The sequence below is a fragment of the Natator depressus genome, chromosome 2 (genome assembly GCF_965152275.1).
Source record: "Natator depressus isolate rNatDep1 chromosome 2, rNatDep2.hap1, whole genome shotgun sequence".
In the NCBI taxonomy this organism is placed as follows: domain Eukaryota; kingdom Metazoa; phylum Chordata; order Testudines; family Cheloniidae; genus Natator; species Natator depressus.
Genome location: NC_134235.1, coordinates 171,189,022 through 171,208,265, shown reverse-complemented (window position 1 = coordinate 171,208,265; position 19,244 = coordinate 171,189,022). Strand labels below are relative to the sequence as shown.

General features: G+C 40.3%; 1 protein-coding gene across 9 annotated transcripts in view; it reads left to right on the top strand.

The window, feature by feature from the left end:
* The window catches only part of HECW1 (HECT, C2 and WW domain containing E3 ubiquitin protein ligase 1), a 348,636-nt gene that overhangs the window by 287,244 nt on the left and 42,148 nt on the right, over positions 1-19,244 (top strand). For all 9 annotated transcript variants that reach the window (XM_074945295.1, XM_074945292.1, XM_074945293.1 and 6 more), the window contains 5 exons: positions 669-752; positions 1,931-2,040; positions 4,313-4,433; positions 6,434-6,547; positions 9,369-9,521. In XM_074945295.1, the coding sequence (XP_074801396.1) occupies positions 669-752; positions 1,931-2,040; positions 4,313-4,433; positions 6,434-6,547; positions 9,369-9,521 (582 nt within the window). The remainder of the gene's footprint in view (positions 1-668; positions 753-1,930; positions 2,041-4,312; positions 4,434-6,433; positions 6,548-9,368; positions 9,522-19,244) is intronic.

Sequence of the window (19,244 nt, the reverse complement as noted above, 5' to 3'; positions counted from 1 at the left end):
AGTCCCATTTGATGATGGTTACAATACTGCTGCCATGCTCATTGGGTCTGGCTCTGATCTTACACACAGCAGTTTTACATTGATTGACTTCCACAGAATTATTCTTTATTTATAACAGTGTCAGTAAGATCAGACCCAGGCTCATTCTGTTTCTAGATAGGACTTCAGTCCCCAGGACGGTCAATCAAGCAACTTCAGTGAACAGTAAATTCATATGTAGGAATTATTTTAATTTTAAAATAAATAATTGTCCTACAAGTTTTATCATAGACCAACCTGGGACTGAAACGTGTAAAGGATAAGGCGCTACATACAACTCTGTTAAGAAAATGTTGTATATTAGGTATAGCCTCCACAGAGGCGAACTTTGATCTATCAATTATGTCAACTGCAGTGTTACACATAAGCTCTAGGAATAGGGAAATCATCTTGCTCTCTAAAATGTGACTCTTGCTTTGGGAACAGATTGCTGGTATGATTTAAAGAATGTTTTTTTATAGGTTGTTCAGATTTGAAAAATGTGTCAAGCAATAGGGATATTTATTTGCTATCTTAATGAGAAAAGCAAAAAGAAACTAGAGAAGCAGTGAGGAAAAAATAATCCATCCCTATCTTATGGTTTGACAATGATGTGATTTCTTTTCCCCCTCTTGTCATAAATTTTCCAGGGAGAAGATCCATTACATTCGGACAGAGGGTACACATGGGCTTGAAAAGTTGTCCTGTGATGCAGATTTAGTAATTCTACTGAGGTAATCAGTTTGAACAAAAACAGAATTTTGTCACTCATGGTACACAAGAAGCTGGCTAGCTGTCTCCACCCTATTTTTTTGACATATTTTAGGTGATTGACAGAATTTGTTAAATTGAGGCTGATCTCTGCTAGGGCCCTATCGTGATTACACAGGGATTCATTTGTCCTGATAGCTAGTTGGTTTTCATAATAATTCAACCACAATATATGTGTCAAATCATACTTTCCAGAAACTAGTCCCCACTGGTGCAACGAAGTTTACCCTTTGATTGCACTGAACGGTAAGGTTTTGGCTTTAAGGATCAGATTAGAAATGACATTTTAAATTTTCCTGTGGCATTTTGAAATGCAGAAATGTGGTTCCCACCTTTCTGAATAACAATCAGATGCAGATTATAGGAATGTCAGTTATGCCACTGGCAGTGCTATCCACGAGGCTATCTCACATTAAGGAAGAGCTGAGCTACAGTGGAGTGAACAACCATTACTATGTAATGGAGGCAATGGTTTAGTAATGTAGGCAGGGTCTTAGCATCTTTTGGAGCTCCAACGAAATGAGCGCTTTAGAGCCTAGGATAATTTGATTTATGTGGCTCAACACAATGAAGGATTACATTTCTCTGTTGCCCTGTGTTTACACTAAAACACATGGCACCCAAGTTGATTTTGATTGGAGTTACACAGCCCACTCTATCTAATGCAAGAAGTATACGACTTGCTCCCACTACCTATACCTTGATGCAGATAGATGATCAGAGAGCCATGCAGTGGCTATAGCAAAATATATGACCAAGACAAATCATAGTCAAAAGGGAAACAATTTGTGTATCAATATGTATCCCCTGTTCTTGCTTTTGACCATTGGATGTTGCTGCTTTTACCATTGCCTCAAACCTTGGCTCATCCATCCAATATGGCACTGTCTTGGCACGAAAATGCCTAATGGAACTCACTTTGTTATTCTAAAATGAAGACTTTGCTTCTTGAGGCCGTGCCTGATTGGGCAGATCGCTGTTTTATGCATCTGTAGCTACTGATCATTATGTTGTAAATAATGATCGAATGAAGGGCTGCACAAACAGATCCTTATAACAGAATTCTGCTGTACCGAACTCTTGTGCTTCTTCCTATGTAATGAGCATAAACAGGGCCTGTCTCTATCATTTTTCCTTGCAGTCTCTTTGAAGAGGATATTATGTCCTACATACCCCTGCAGGCTGCCTTCCACCCTGGCTACAGCTTCTCTCCTCGCTGTTCACCCTGCTCCTCACCTCAGAACTCTCCAGGTAAATGGAGGGAAAACAACACAAGTTCTTGTGTTTGTTGCGCTTCTCCATCTGATAATCACAGAGGGGTAGGTCTCAGCTGGTGTAAATTGTTGTATCTCATTGACCTCAAAGGAGCTGTGACAGTTTACACCAGTTAAAAATTGGCCCCAGACAATTTTTCTGCTGGAACGTTTGGTTAATACACAGAATGCTGTCACTTTCATTTGTCTCATGGGACACTGATGTTAGCAGCATGGTGGGAATCAGAGATTGTCCAAGGAGAAGAAAATATAGTCCCGGCTTCCAAATGGTTAGGGGAGGTTAGACTCAGAAGGGGATTCTGTGTTCTGAGTCTAATCTATTGACATGTAAGTACATTCTTGCATATGTATATTAAATGGCAAAAGCAAAGTGCAAATTACATATGTATGACAAAGCTTTCAGAACTCCAGTAAACAGCTGTAGGCCAAACTTAATATTCAACCAGACAGTGTTTCCAAGACTACTGCTTCTTCCAAGATTCATAGATTTTTAAGGCCTGGAAGGACCATTAGATCATCTAGTCTGACCTCCTGTATGTCACAGGCCAGATAATTTCACCCAGTTACCCTGTATTGAGCCCAATAACTTATGTTTGACTAAAGCATGTTTTCCAGAAAGGTATCCATTTGTAGAAGATTATTTCCAAGTGCTGTGTATCTCTGAAATAGTGTCTATGCTACGGAAATTGAGCAGCAGGTGGCTCCCTTTAGCTAAAACACCCAACCCTAATTCAGAAGGAGACTAAATTTCTCTGCACCTCCACCATGCAACTGGTATGGTGGTCATTTTGAGTGACATCCCAGGAATATGATCTTAAATCAGTTTGGCTATTTTCAAAGCCACCTGAGCTATTTGGACACCCAGTTCCTATTAAAGTTAATGGGAATTGGGTGCCAAGTCCCCTGATGACTTTACAAATATCAGTCTTAATATTTTTGTGGAGAAACACTGAGGTCTTGGCTACACAGGGGAGATCTTTGAAAAATGTCCTATTGTTACCACTGGATTTGCTGATTTCAAGCAGGGATAAACTTCAACGCAAATTGTGCCTTTTAATGTCCTCAGCAGGGATTTGAACCTGTACTGACTACTGATGTAATAAGGGCAGATCTCCAGTTTGCATGAGATTTAAACATTTGACCAATATCCTCACTCTTCGGTGTGTTGAGAGACATGCAGTGGCTTTTAACCTTTTTTGTGGAAAGATGGTAATATGAAAAATATGACTGATTTGAGTGAATGTACTATTTGTTCATCTGTAATACCAGTTGCAGCAACCCAAAATAACCAGTAATTACTCCTCTTGTGTGTTGTAAAAAATATTCTGACAGAACAAGAGAAGCGTCACCAGGGATTCTTCCTGAATGCTGTATAAATGTACCTTTCTGTTTTAACATCTGAGTCAAATAGTAATGTCTTTCTGTTGCGACAAATGAGTCTTCACAGATACTTTGTGCTTCAACTAAATGTAAAATTGTTTCCTTCTTCTGGAGGCTTTTCTGCCAAATTTCTCCTAAAAGGAATTGTTTTCATTGTCTCCTCTAAAGAGATAGGGAAATGAGATTTCATGGATCCCATTCTCTAAAACTGATTGCTGTGGTGCTCATTTACACAACAGAACTAATCAGCTGCTTTCAGAATTTAGACTTCAAAACAAAACAGGTCCCGAATTGCTGAAAATCTACTGTTAATGTGAAAATGTAAGACTTCTTGCTGACAGAAATCCTCTCTTGTGCCACGAAGGTTTTTGTGTTTATAGCTGAATGTCTTTAATAAACAGAAGGAGATTAGCCCAGAAAAACCCAATTTCCAGCCAGGCCTGGGCCCCCTAGAAGTACTAAGTAGAAGTGCTGCTTTGGATCCAAAGGTTTAATCCTGCCAGATAATGAGATCTCCTGGAAGATGATGAGGAGAGAGATTTTCAAGAGTACATAGACACCTAACTCCCATTGACTTTCCATTCAAGCCAATGAGAGTTGAAGGCTCAGGAAGCACAAAGGGACCACAACCATCATCCTGGTAAGATGATGCAGCTGTCCAGAAGTGTTGGGAACCACTGAATTGTAGTAACTGATGGCTACATTAATGTCAAACTGAACATGAAAATAATGAGCACTCCGAAATTCTACATGTACCAATAAAAGTTGATATATTTTCTAGCAAGTTATGACTGAAAACACCAGGTGTATGAATAAGATCCTCTTTTAAAGATTTTAAAACTCTATGACTTTTCTCTTTTCCCTTCTAGGATTACAACGAGCTAGTGCAAGAGCGCCTTCTCCATATAGGAGAGACTTTGAAGCCAAGTTACGCAATTTCTATCGAAAACTTGAAGCCAAAGGATATGGGCAAGGTCCAGGTAAAATTAAGTGAGTATTATGTCAGATGATTAAAATAATTTAACATGATGCAGCTTAGTCTTGTCGTTGTAGTAATGAATCAGGAAATTGATCTGATATATGTGACAATACATCATTATCATGGGACAGGAATGAAACATTAGATGATGTATCTATGTATTTTATCCAGGAAAAATGTGTGTGTACAAACACACACACACATACACACACACACATATATATATATATATATATATATATGTGTTAACAAGAAAATGGGCCAACAAGAGGGTTATATCTGGGGGGCTTTATTTCTCATGGATCCATTTGGTCCTACACTCCTCCTCTACCTATTTTAAGGATATATTGGTATTTCTAGCTATACCATGTGTGTTAGGCAGTAATGGTAGAGAAATAACATGTTAGACAAATGTGAATGATATTGGGCCAGTACACTATTACAGTTCTGAAGTAACTCCAAATCCTTTGGATTTACTCTGAGTTGACATGTCAGTGTAACTCAGGATGAAAATTTGGCCCTGATTGTTGTAGACATTGTGGGCTTGAGTACCTACTGCTACCATTGATTTGAACTGGCAGTGCAGGTGCTCAGCACTTCTGAAAATCAGGCCCTATCAATTGCTTTCTATTCCCCATTGCACCTAAATATTTGTTAGACTAGCTCTTTTTTCATTTTGTTAATATGTTTTTGGGATCTGACCCTGTAATTCTCTATCACTCAGTTATGGAGTTCACATTCCAAACAGCCTGGTAGCTGGCTAGCCTCTCTGCACCATTTTCCATGGCTAGTTATAGTAATTGGCTAAAGCACTGTATGCTTCTAAGGTATTTCCTGGGCATCTGGTTGAATTCATGCATCAGGCTGGCTTCATACCAAACCACTTGTGTTGTGGAAAAAATATCTGAAAACCAGTCAATTTATTCTAGGCAAATGTCATCATCAAACTATTATTGCACTGTCTGAGGAGCTCTAGCCATTGGTTATCCCCTTCAGAGTCCTGCCAAGGCAGACATGAAGAACATTCCAAAAGGACTAAGTGCCATTACTTTTCAACTATATATGAAAAATAAGAACTTCTTGTATAGAGGATATTTTTACAATGGGCCAAGCTCGTAAGTAATCTTTGAAACACTGGGCTATTCATTAAAGATGTTTTGGAGAGTAGATGGGGCCATTTAGTGGATATAGGTAAGGACTGATTCTCCCCTTGCTTACACTAATGTATCTTAAGGAATAATGCCATTGAAGTCCACTGGTGTAAATCCAGTGTGAGATCAAAATCAACCCCAGGGATGCTGTGACACCATGAAGGTAGAAAGGCCAGAGGCCTGTCTGCAACACTAATTTCTGTAGGAGATGCAATGGAGAGCCTTTGGGGTACAGCAAGATTTTGAACCTAACTACCCCTTAGAGGAGAAATCTACCTTTCAGTCATAGAGTAAATCTTAACAAAACAAATAAACAAGAACCAATAAAAGGCCAAAACCAGCCTTTGCACAAGCAGGCATAACTCCATAGACTTCAATAGAATTACGTCCTCTTATTCCAGGGCTTAGTCTGGCCCTTTAATAGCTCCTGTTTACCTTTATGTATATTTGATAATAGCATCTCTCACTCCCCTCCTCAAGAATTTCAGGCAGTGCTGGTTAACAAGTCTATTTCTTAGACAGACTTTGCGTACTTTGCCATATTGAACTGCAGTATAAAAGAATCAGCCTTGTAGAAGAACTTAATTTTATACGGTGTGACTAACCCTGGGCAGTAGAAGTATTGCAAACCAGGGAGTCTACAAGACATGTTCAGTCTAAATATGCTAATACTTTCCCCTCACAATGCATCTCACCATTGTTGGGGGGAATATTATTAATAGCTATTGCACATTAATATAATGTTACTGCTTAATTTTTACTAAGTAAATTTGGCCCAAATAGACTGGTGTGAGAGCCTTATAAATGCATGTAATAATAATTAATGAATAATTTACAATGAACACTATGTTCTTTTGCAGGTTAATTATACGGCGTGATCACTTGCTGGAAGGCACCTTCAATCAGGTGATGGCTTATTCACGCAAGGAGCTTCAGCGGAACAAACTCTATATCACGTTTGTTGGAGAGGAAGGGTAGGGAACTATTAAATATTGTGAATTGTGAGAGAGCCATTGCATTGCAAAGCAAGTATGGCACTGGGAAAAGGCTGACTCTCTCTTGTTGTGCATTAGGTTTTACTTTTTACCTCTGGGGAGGTGAACTGGTCTATACAAAATTAAAAAGAACCCAAACCTTTGTACTACTTCTCCATGCTGAGCACTTCTATAGTTCCTGAGTTCTTCTGAAACATTAACTGATTAAGACTCACCATCCTGGTGCCATGGGTATTATCCCCTTTGGACAGAGGGGGAACTGAAGCACTGGCCCAAGGTCATACACAAGTAAATATCAGATTGTTAATCCTTCCGGTTGTTAATCCCCCTCTTTAACAGCAATTTTCACTGCCTCTTTAAAATGAACCTTTGTTGTGGTTGAAAAAATGTTTTCCTCACTCACCCTAGCTGAAATGAGAAGCATAAATACTATTAGAAGAGCCATTGTTACTGTCAGCTAGAAGCAGAAAGTACTGGAAATCTCTCGAGGCATTTTTTTCTTGTGAGACTTCCTGGCTGATCTGGCAAACCCAAGAAGTTCTGGTAGTTCAGATGATATTACAGTAATCAGCTGAGTTTTTGTTTTCTTATCCAAAATAAACCTTGCAAACGTCACTCATTGCCACTCCTCACATCAGGAGTTATGCTTTACATGAGGTTTCATCTGCAAACTTTAATTAAAGAAAGACATTTTGAATCTCTCCATTGTTTCAAATAATGAAGACTTGGAATTCTGTTTTAATTGTGTTGTGTGTACAGTCTCTTAACAGAAACACTGAAAAGGTTTAGGGACAAAAAGGGAGATACAGTTTCAGCTCCAAAGATGTTGGGGCAGCTGGCAAAGAGCACAACAATCACTGCTGATTGAATTTGCTGAAGGTAGCAGATCAAGTAAAGGGTTCTGTAGAGTTTAGTTCATCTGGAGACATGCTAGATAAAGTGAAAACAGAATAAATCACCAGTCAGAAAGGGGGTTACTTTTAGTGCTGTTGATATTATGGACTTTATTAACCCCTTAATTTGTGAACATCTATGGAGTCAGTGTCATCTAAAAGTTAGAGAAATTCTGTTATAGCAAGTTCTGTCCTTGACTCTGTCGCCACCTTACAGTGTGACCAAGGGTAAATCATTAAACTTTCCTTTGTCTCAGTTTACTCATCTGGAGAATGGTTCTAATATGCTAACAATGGTCCATTTAATGAACTTTACTAGGTACTTTCCCCTAATTCCCAATAACTTCTACTGTGTTTGGCATAGTATCCTGCAAATCATAAAAATCGAATTCATTTACATCTGAGGCCAAATTCACCCATGGTTTATTCTGTTTAATGCCTGCGAAGATCCTGCTGGAGGCACCCTAATGTGGAAAGTGAGGAGGTGAGCAGATTTAAATGGTGCAAAGTGTCCTCAACAACCCATGTACCTGACAATGTGGGGTACATAGGGGGAGCCAGAACAACACAGAAATTGGGCAGCACTAGCTGTGAAGGGAATGTGTTGAATTAATGTATCTCCCAGAAGCCTTCAGTGCAGGGCTCCTGTGAGGGATTTCAGAGAAGCAGGCAGGTTTAATTTATACCACCTTGCACCAGCCATAGCGAATCTAGCCCTATATCTTTATATTAATTGAGCCAGATTTTTATCCAACTGATTTCAGTGGAGTTACACCAGAGATTAATTTGATCCAATCTCCTTCACTTTCATGGCTTTAATCTGACTGCATACTTAAGAGTTAGAGCAGCTAGGAGTTAACTTCAGCCTTATTATAAAGTAGTCTGATCCAGCTGCAGAATTTTCCACCTCCTTTGAATGTATTAAATGTAAAAAGTAATGCCTGTCTCAGAAACCATTTTGGCATTAAGTGATTTATGGCTCTAAGTGGTTCTTTCTTATTACTGTGTGGCGGTTTATATTACACTAACTATAAAAGCTGCCTAACATTATGGCAGGACAGTCTGTTTTTAATAAATCCATCTCATTTGGGATTAATGCATTCATGAAGCATTTTTTAAATAGTTGAGATAATTGAAAGTGGTCTGATTTAAAAGGAGAAGAAAGAAAGAAAGAAAGAAAGAAGTCATAAACCCAGACTGCAAGGCTTAGTTTAAATGTAAATGCCCCTCCCCAAGATACCAAATAAACTTGAAATCACCAGAAAACTAAAAAAGCATATGTTTACTAAGTGAAAAATCACCATACCAGTTTACAGGAGAGAGAGTTGTGTTAGGACCCAGTCTTGTTCATCCTTGACTTGAGAGACCACAACTATGCACTGTAAGAAAGTACCCAAGGTTTGATATCTTGGGACTGGAATGTGCTTCAGATTACATACTAATGCAGGGAGTAAGAACCCTCTTTTACTCCCCTGTGTGAGCTACCCAGACCATGAATCGAGGTCTTCAGAATTAAGCAGGTGCTGCATACCTACTTATATTCCCCGGCAGAGTAAGGAAATGTGAGAAGCCTTGCCTCGTTTGCTGCCCAGCTGAGAGAAGGGATGTTGTGCAGTAGCAAATTATTACCGCATGGAACAAAGGGGACATAGGAGAAAGCTATATTCAGGGATGTGTCTCTCATGATACCTTCCCGGAATGCTACTTGGGGAACGATGCAGCTTATGCAACATGGCTGGCTGAGGTCTCTTCCTAAAATTAAAACGTAGTCCTTGAAGAGGAGAATTAGCATCAGCAAACATGTTAGAAGTTACTGTCTGCAAGTAAGACATTAGCCAGTGCAGATGCAAAGCATAAAATGCACACAGCTAGAAATGAGACTCATTTTATCTGAATTTCCTTTCCAGCTTGGACTACAGTGGTCCCTCCCGAGAGTTCTTCTTCCTTCTGTCTCAGGAGCTCTTCAATCCTTACTATGGCCTGTTTGAGTATTCAGCCAATGACACTTACACTGTACAGATCAGCCCCATGTCTGCGTTTGTGGAAAACCACCTTGAATGGTAAGGTCTGCCGTATAAATGTTAAGCAGAATGAAACAGTCCAGTTGGATCCACATGATGAAGGGCACATATTACAAATGCTGTCAGTTTACATCAGGTTGCATGTAAATCCCATTCCTACCATTGTCAGGGGGGAGTGAGATTCTTTGGAAATGGGGCAGGAGAAGAAAGCGAGAAAGAGGGAATGTCTGTGTGTAGATAAAATAATAGGAGGAGAGGGTGAAAGAGGAGGAGTTATCAGGCCTCTCACTGCATGCTCTGATGCTAAGGCATTGTTTGTGCCCATGTGTGAGTGCACAAGATATAGTGGAGTGAGAAGATTCAAGGAGCTTTCTTTTATCCTGCTATCCTTGCACTCCTGTGCAGAGGCCAGGTACAATTGCTGTTCTTCAAGTCGCTTGAATGCAAGAACTCGGCAAGCCCAGAGAGGGCTGGAAGTGGCATGACTGTGGCTCTGCCCACCCAATGCCAACTAGCCGCCTTGCTTTGTGTCAGGACACTGAAGCCCCATATTGCTCCCTGTCAAAGGGTAATGTTTGTGCTGTGTTTTTACTCCAGGCAGCACTGTGCCTGCCTGTGGCACACCTCCAGGTGCTCCTGCTGGGGTGGAGTATCCCATGCTGCCCCCTACTGCAGGCTGTGCCTGAACAGCACACTTTAGCCCTAAACAATGCTGTAGCCTCTGAAATAGCTCAGATTTTGTGTGATGGGACCAGCAAGAATGGTCTCTCCTCACCTACAGCGTACATGCTGAGAATCAGTTTGCTGCTCAATGTTTGCTTTTATTGTGTGTCTATAGATAGGATTCTGATCTTCTACGTTTACTGTCTGCCTCTTCATCTCTCTGTCTTTTGGGAGTGGTTTTCCTTTTGAAAATTTCAGATGTGGTGCACTGAACTGTGGGCTGCTGATTCCTAGCTTTATTTGTTTCCTTTGAACAGAAGCACTTGTTGGGATTTCATCATGTTATTGACATATCAATTATTCCTATTGATGTTTTTCTTCATTGAGGGAATCTCAGTAACTCACATCAGAAGGGTTTTCTTTTTAGTAGAGTATAATACATACCTCATTCAAGTTGTGAGTTCCATATGTCCTTCTGTTCTTGTAAACACTTCCTCCATCCCATTAGCTTAGGGCGAGCCATAGGAAGTCTCATGCCAGTAAATTGTTCCATTTGGGAGCTGGTGTGTGGTTGCAGTGGATGGGTAATATAAATGCCTTGGATGCAGCAGTGGTGTCTGAAATAAATGTTTGGCACATTGCCACTCCCATGAAGTTGAGTACCATGGGATCAATGATTTGTGATCTGTGATACATATATCAGAATGCCTCCCCACCATCATTCTCAATGAGTGTTCAATTCAGGTATTGCAATGCTTCCTATGGCTGGCCTAGTTTCTAATGGCAGAAACGCTAAGTCTTCCTTCTGCTTTTTAAGCACGGCTGATGAGCTCCAGAGTTCAGTGGCTGTAGCTATGAAACTGATGCATTTTGTTTTCTTTGTACTGCACCTTTACAATTTCTAAAAATTCTTCCTGTGAGAAGAGGTTAGCAGCCATTTTGTCCTCAAGTGTGGTACAATACAGTCTGTTGGAGAGGAGACACACACTGTGCTTTCTCCTACTTTTCTTCTCTCTCGTTTTGGTGTCCTCTTAATATAAAACAGAGTTAATGTAGACTGAAAGTACTTGGTTGCCCTTTGTGTATAGAAAATATATAATACAGAGACAGACCTGTCCAGCCATCACTGGCCAGAAGGATGAGTCAATCAGGCAAAGGGAGGGCCTTGTGAGTAGCGAAAGGAGTTGTAAACAAAAATATGGGAGGTTTGCAAGAGCCAGGGAAAAATAAACAATAGGGTGGCTGTACAGTGACAGCGCTTGAACCTTTGTGGATATAATTAGCTGAAGCCAAAATCTCATAATCAGCCTGATCAGCTGGCTTTTAGTATCGAGATACATTTTCTCTTGCTATGCATTCTGATTAATAGATTGCTATTAATATAAAGACAATATTTTACCTCAGATATACACATGCAACTCCAGTTAACTATTCTGGTAGTTCTATGCATCCATCTCAGGCAGAATTTGGACACAGCATTTTAAAATCCAAAGAATAGAATTAATCCATTAAGGGTATATAGACTAATATATCTGAGGATAGGTTATAAACCTGCCTGTGGTTGTTTGTGTGTGAGGAGTGGGACTTTTTTTTAAAGCTCTCAGCATGGTCCTAATTCGGCTCCCATTGAAGTCAGTGGTAAAACTCTTATTACTAAAATGTATCTATCTTAGGGTTTCCTATGGGCCCCCTTTACCATAGTATCTTAGCACTGGGGACAATAATATTCCTCTGGCTCCCAAATTTGTTGTGAAATACCTAACTCACTGATATATATAAAGTGGTTTGAGAGCCTCAGATTTAAGTCACTGAATAAGTGTAAAGTATTAATATTAGAGTCATTTTAAACTTTAAAGTTTGAGGTCAGTCACAAAAATTACACAATCACAGATTGTTTCAGGTCTGGGGTTTCCTTGAGCCTTGTACCTTATTTATGGCAGACTTTCAGTAGTGCAAACAGCTTATCATTCACATGGAATCTGTCCTTGGGCCCCTTTTTCTTTTAGGAAATATTGCAAGTCCCATCAAGAGGTACATAGTGCAAAAGGCATCTTTAGCAACAGCTGTTGGAATTTTCTCTTGCAGTATGCTTAAATGAATGCTGATGAGTTTGGGATAAAATATACGTAAGAAAATATTAACTGTTGTCCATGCTGGGAGAATTGAGAAATCCACATTTTCTCTCCCAGCCAAAAACTTTTAGTTCTCCCCTCAGTAATGGCTTATTTCATGCCTTGTTCCTTGTTCAAACAACATTCCAAATCCAGAATGAGCACATCAAAGCACAGAGTAGTCATGTGTATGCCAAGTGAAAATAGAGACATAGACTGGAAAATATTTCTCATTTATGGAGAAACTGAGATTTAACGTTTTTCCTATAAGCTTCCACTGAATAAGACTTTTTTCCAGGTCTCGTGTAAATGTTGTATGCACAAAACTAAGAGATATCACACATACTCATGTTTAAAAATTACAGCAATGGAAAGAAAAGATATCTGAAAGGAATCTAATTAAATCTCTCTCTAGAGTGAAGACGTGTAATGAGAAAATTTTGGCTGCATGTAGTAGATTGTACCTTGGATCCATAACCATATTGATTCTTCTTAATCCATGAAATAATAAGTAATCAGAATATATCTTATCTAGTCAGCCTGTCTAGCTACCTGTCTGAATATTTATAAAGCAACCAATCACCATGGTATATATAGCAGCTGCGCTTGTACAGGCTTCAGAAGGCGAAGGCTTTCCCTGTCTGCTGAAAATAACATGACACACTTGCTGAAGAAGTCCCTCTTTCCCCAAATAAATTAACCAAGTCCAGTGGCATGTGTTTTCTACCATTTTGGTAGAAAGAAAATTATTGTAGGCAATAACCCAGAAAGATCCTCTCTGTGTTCTTGACCAGGTCTGTGGGACAATTGAAGTAGAGAGAGCCAGTGAACAATCCATCCCAGGTTTTTTATCAGACCCAGTGCATGCGGGGAGAAAGGACACTTGGGAATGTTAAAAAGTTCTCTACTGACCTGCAACAAAGTTGGATATAATATTCAGTAAATCGTCTAGTTCTCTATCATAATGCTGCATTCTTAGCAAACAAGTATTAATAAAAGGCTCCCAATAGCCTGTGACAGCAGCTTCTTATTTGCTTCCCTGTTAACATTCCTTCGAAAGAATTTTGAACTGGCTTTCAGTTTTGCAATAGCACTAACTCATTGGGGTCCATGGTCAGTCGTTTATTCGTGAGTATACAGAGATGCTTTTGCTCTGGTGGTTTTCCTGGCTTTCTTGTGCTTGTGACATTCTAGATGATGAAGCCCATATGGGACTGGATCAAAGGTTAAAAGAGTGCAGAAAGACATAACACTGATATTTAGCAATAATCATCTGAACCGTCTGTGGGAAGGCTTTGCAAAAACAGAACCATTATGGTAGGATCAAAGCTTCCTCTATCTTAGGGATGGGAAAACTTATTTGGCTTATTTCTAACCCACTCAAACATTGTACATTTGGAAGTTTATCTTAAGCGCCAACAATTATTAGGTTTGCTTTCCATGTGGTGAAAAGTGGAGGAAGGGAACTTTCTCTCTGTTGCCCCACCTCAAGATGACTCTTCTCAGACAGAAATTTCTGCTTATTCTCTTTTCTTGTTTGATTTTGTGTATCTCACGGCAGTAGAAAACATCCCAACTCTGCTTGAATGGCTTGAAGAAGATTCAGTGTGCCTTCAGCGAGCAACTGGTTTGTAAAGTGGGAAATAACAAGACACGTGCTTGTGTACAAACACATACCTATAAACACACCTTGGAATCATTGCTAGACATAATGGTATAAAATAGTCAGTGCCTCTCATTGTGTTCCCTATGGGCCTGATTCTGTCACACTTATTCAGGTGGGCTTTTCCTTACCCTCTGGGTAGACTCATGAAATCAGTGGGACTTTTTAAGGAGGAAGGTTGTAGTCATTATTAGTCAGGGTTGCAGAACTAGACTGCAGTTCTGTAATCAGATCTGTGCAGATGGACAGATACATTTCACCAGACCCAAACAGTGGCATGTCAGTGCTTCTTCATTGCTCAGGTGATTACCGAAACCAGACTTCTAATGTAGTTATAATTCAGCCATAATATAATTGAAGCTCTGCTTAGTGGCATGGAACAATTTATCATTTCCTTAATTTTAAGAGTGGCCATTTACTCCCCATCTCCGCTGTCAGAACTCAGTCTGAGAGTTATAACAAGGACCCCCTTATCTTTTCAGCTGCATCTGAATCAGACAGTGAGGATGTTTGCAAAACATGGTCAGATGGAAATCCTGTTTCTCTTTCTGTGTGTGTCTGTTTACAAATGTCTAATACACCCTTAACTGTAGTAACAAGGAAAATCCTAGAGACTGGGCCTGATTCTTCTCTTCCAGCAGTCTCACCCCAGTGTAACACTATTGACTTCAGTAGAACTCCCTCATATCACCTTACTAAGAAAACTCCAGCAGGTCTAGAATACTGCAATAAATGAATGTATTGCACCCAGCTTTCAGCAGCAGAGTCAACTTGATTTGAACATTTTACTATTAAATATATAGGGCTTCTGTCCCTAGATGACTTGAAGTATGTCTACATATATGGCAATGTGTAGAGTACAGACACTGCCCAGTTAGCCCAGGTATAAATAGCAGTGTAGATGGTGGGGCAGTGCTTAGGCATGTAGCATACTGACATGCCAGAATCTTAGGGTATGTACCCTACACGGCTCTCTGTACACCCAAGCAGTGCCTCCCCCATCACCAATGCTATTTGAAGCAGTGTAATGTCATGCTGCCTTCCCACTGCCAGAGTCTTTGTCTGCCTCAGTGAAAGGCTCTGGCAGAGGGGAGGCAGCAGGGAAAGACTGAGGCAGCTCCCCACTGCGGTGACTTTCCCTGCTGTCTGCCCCTTGTCAGAGCCGCGTGTAGCTACACATCACAGTGTGGACACAGTCTGCTTTTCAATATGGCATGTAGCTACACGTACATTACACTCTGCCACAAATGTAGCCAAGATCTTAGTTGATCTCTTATCCCACCTGTTTCCGTAATCCATTTCACATCTTATGCTTTAGGATTTTGGTTCACTGGTGTTTGTAAATATAAATCAGAGACAGCAATTAAAGGAACAAAAGATTAAACAATCTCTGCCCAGAGGACCATAACATTTATATGAATAGACAAAAATCAGACATAAAATGTCATCAGGAGACCCAGAGGATGATGCTAACTTAAAACATCTTTGTTTTCAGAATGGGTTAATGACAGCATTTTTATTGACATGATTAGGCATTTGTGGACTTCACAATCACTAGATCACTTGTGTACCTGGATACTGGTACTGCGAAGCCAGGGCTACTTTATAAATATTTAGAATGTGCTAGAAATACCCTAAGACTGAGTTGATCTCTCAGCCAGTTCCTTGCTTTTTCTTGTTAAATAGAGGCTTGTGATGGGGTATGCAAACCCCAGACTTGAGACCAATGGGTTAAAGAACTCCTTTGGGCATAGCTCAGGGGGAGGGAGGCAGTGGATGGATGCTCTGAGCAGAAAGTATTGCTCAGACGCTCATTGCCTGAGACCTGACAATGCGGACCTGAGCAAACCTCAAGGCTAGGCAGGTGACTGAGTGTGCAGGTCAGAGACTTGATTGAAGATTCTGTGATTTACTCGGTGAAGCTAAAGGAGACTGGGATAGGAAGTGGTCTGGGGGGAGGCAGCTGCTTAGCATCCCAAGGTACAGAGCATAGCTGCCCCACCATTGGGCCCTGGACCAGAGCCCGATGGAGAGTATGGGCCCTGGCTCACCTACCCACTCGAAGAGGACCTTATAACAACAGGAGCCTTCACCATGGGTGAGATCCCAACCGGAAAAGACCTCCACTATTCAAGGGCCAAGACCCCAAAGTCCCTGTGCTAAAGGGGAGGACTGGAAACCCTTGGAGTGGGAACACTGAAGTACAGGATTGTGTTTTCAATGGTCAGACGATCAGCCAGTCCCCACCTGATCACTAGGTGGTGGTGTTCGTGGGTGTTCACCTTCTACAAGGCTGAAGACACTTATGTAGTGGAAGCATTTTGGAGAACCTGAGTGCTGTGAACACCCTCTGTTTGTGCAGAGATTTAAGATGGACCACAGGAAGTGGTTATGGTTTTAAACACAGAGGGCTAAGTCTTGAGCAGCTGTAAATTCACCTAGCTGCATTGGCTTCGATGAAGATAGGCCAATTTACACCAGCTGAGAGTCTGGTCCAATGTCCCTTCCTTTTCTTTTTTGAATTTGTCCATGGATGTATCCATTTGTATGAGCACTAAAAGTCAGGCTCTGAGCAAGTTTCCCCACACAACTGTACCAGTTCACATTCCCCTTAACTTGCCACAACGCTACTATTCCAGCCCTGGATTTCTCCTGATTAGAGACTGCCAAGGATGTCAAGCTGTGTTGTTTCTGGTTGTTTGGGGTTTTGGTTAAATTGACTAACAAACAATTAGGCTAAGACCCGCAAATTCATTGCCACTAGTATCCTACGGGCCAGAGGACACAATTTCATAAACCCAATAAGAACTAACAACCTCAACACTCTCCACCCTCCTTCCCCCCACATCCCACCCCACCCGAGCCCAGGTAGGTGGGAGGGTATAAAAATGGGCCTAAGAGGGTTTGTGGCTGGGAGTCAGATGGATTCTATTCTGGCCTTGCCACTGACTAACTTGGGCAAGTCTTGTGGGTCTATGTTTTCCAAAGCGATGAATGATTTTGGGTGACCAATTGGAGACAGCTTGAAGAGGCCTGATTTTCAAAACATGCTGAGTCCCCACCCTCAGAAAATTGGGCCCCTTTAAAATATCTCAAGTAAGACACCCGAAACCACTAATCACTTTTGAAAATTTAGACTGTAACCTCACTCTGCCTCAGTTTTCAGCTACAAAATAGGGATATCGATACTAGCATAGATCAAATGGATTTCAAGTTGATTAATATTTTAAAGTGCTGTGAAATTCTCAGATGAAAGACACTATAGAAATCCACAGTATTTTAGGTTACATTACCTTATACATTTTAATCATTAATTAATGATAAGTTTTAAAGCATTATTGTAAATCTACTAGACAAGAGTCATATACTAGTAAAATAAATATGCAGCCACAGTCATCTTATAGGACAGTCCCACTATCTGAGAAGTCTGTGTTACTGAAGTGCCTTGTTGCTTCCGTATTATGATCTCTCCTGTGTCCTAATGTATTTAAATAAACTTTGATTTTCCTTTTAAGGCTGAGGCATGACTGAATTACATGTAGTACTGCTGGAGCAGCTTGTTAATTATATATTAAGGGTCAAGAGGAATTGATATACACAGAAGGATTAAAGGTGAATTATAAAGCAAAGAAGGAAAAAAATGTTCTTCTTACTGAGCCTTTCTGACAGCCTCAAAGAATTTTTGACGTTTCTGCTTCATATTTACATTGGTTTTGATTCCCTCTTTCACTAGAAGAATTTTCTAAATTCTTTGGAGGACGTGAATTGGTGATATCGCTAGACACTGAAATGTGAGATGTAGCAACCCCCGGCTCCCAAACTACATTGTCTAATTTTGCATATATAATGGGCGGGGGGAGGGATAATTTCACCAAAAGATGGTGATGGTTTTTTGACTCAAGAGCAAGACAACCTTTTGCAGCATTGTAGGTGAAATTCACCCATTGATGAAATAGGCCATCAAATCCCCTATAGTGTATTGCAGTCAGCAGAGCAGCAAGATGGAGGATTCCATGCTGGCTCCATGTATACTGGAGTAGAAGGAAGCATTGGGGTAGGCACTGAATCTGTGCTTACATCCATTGGCCAAAACCAATGGAGGGTGGATGCAGAAGAACAGTTCTCCACCCCCTGTCTCCCATTCCAGCCCAGGGTCTGGAATAGTGGAGCTGACCTGTAAGTTGTGGGGGTGTAGTCCATCCTTTTGACCCTCTTATTGTTCTGCACATTTTATTTGGGCTTTGTGGGGGAGGAGGGTGTAAATTTCACCTTGTGTGAATAAAAGACTGAGCTTAATAAAAGAAAAGTGGGGAAATAAATTTCAAACATACAGTAGTTCAGTTTATTTAGGCTGAAGCAGACACATGTACTTTTGTATTTAATGCAGAACAGGCCAGAGAGGCCAAACCAGAAATTGGTACTATCAAATATATCAAGAAAAATACATAATGAAATACTGGAGTGGTATTGTTTAAGGTTCATAATAGTAACCAAGGAACCCAGTCTTTCAAGGTGCTGAGAGTTGATCAGTGATGTCAGTGGAAATTGAGGATGGTCAAAGATTTGCAGAAGTCATGGTGTATCACTAATAGTGTGTCTGAGTCTTGTCATTTAGAATTCTGAAGTTCATAATACTTTGAGTATGCATGCTTCTGTGTTGACGTGTGGATTTTATTTTGCTTATGTTTTTAGCATTGGAAAAACTATCCATACATCCATTCATAAAAGAGGCTTTCTTCTGGACAAATACATACTTGTCATCAAACTTAAGTTTTATATGTTTACATCAGTGAAGTTATTCTGAATTTACAGTGGGACAAGAGAAAGCAGATTATGGTCCTTGTATAGTAAAATATTCCTAAATAAAAGTATAATAGTGTTTACCTGCTTCTGTTAAACAGGTGGCCTTACTGTCACTCCTTGACACCCCACGCAGTCCAGAACAAACATGTCATTGGTTTCAGAGTAGCAACTGTGTTAGTCTGTATCCGCAAAAAGAAAAGGAGTACTTGTGGCACCTTAGAGACTAACAAATTTATTTGAGTATAAGCTTGTGTCAGTTATTGTGGCTTCAGTGTTAGATATATACGTCAGTGACTCATTAGCAATCGAAGGAAAATGTGCAGTCATTGGCTTGTTTTTTTACAGTCTTCTTGCCTAGTAGATGACTGAATCTAAAGATTTTTCTAAGTGACTTTGACTGCTCTGTTTCAACACATGCTGAAGCAACAAAAAACAAATATAAATCATTCTGTTTATAAAATTTCAACAGTTTTTAGATTTCGAACCCCCCAATGTACTCAAAAGTTTATGTTGAGAATGCTC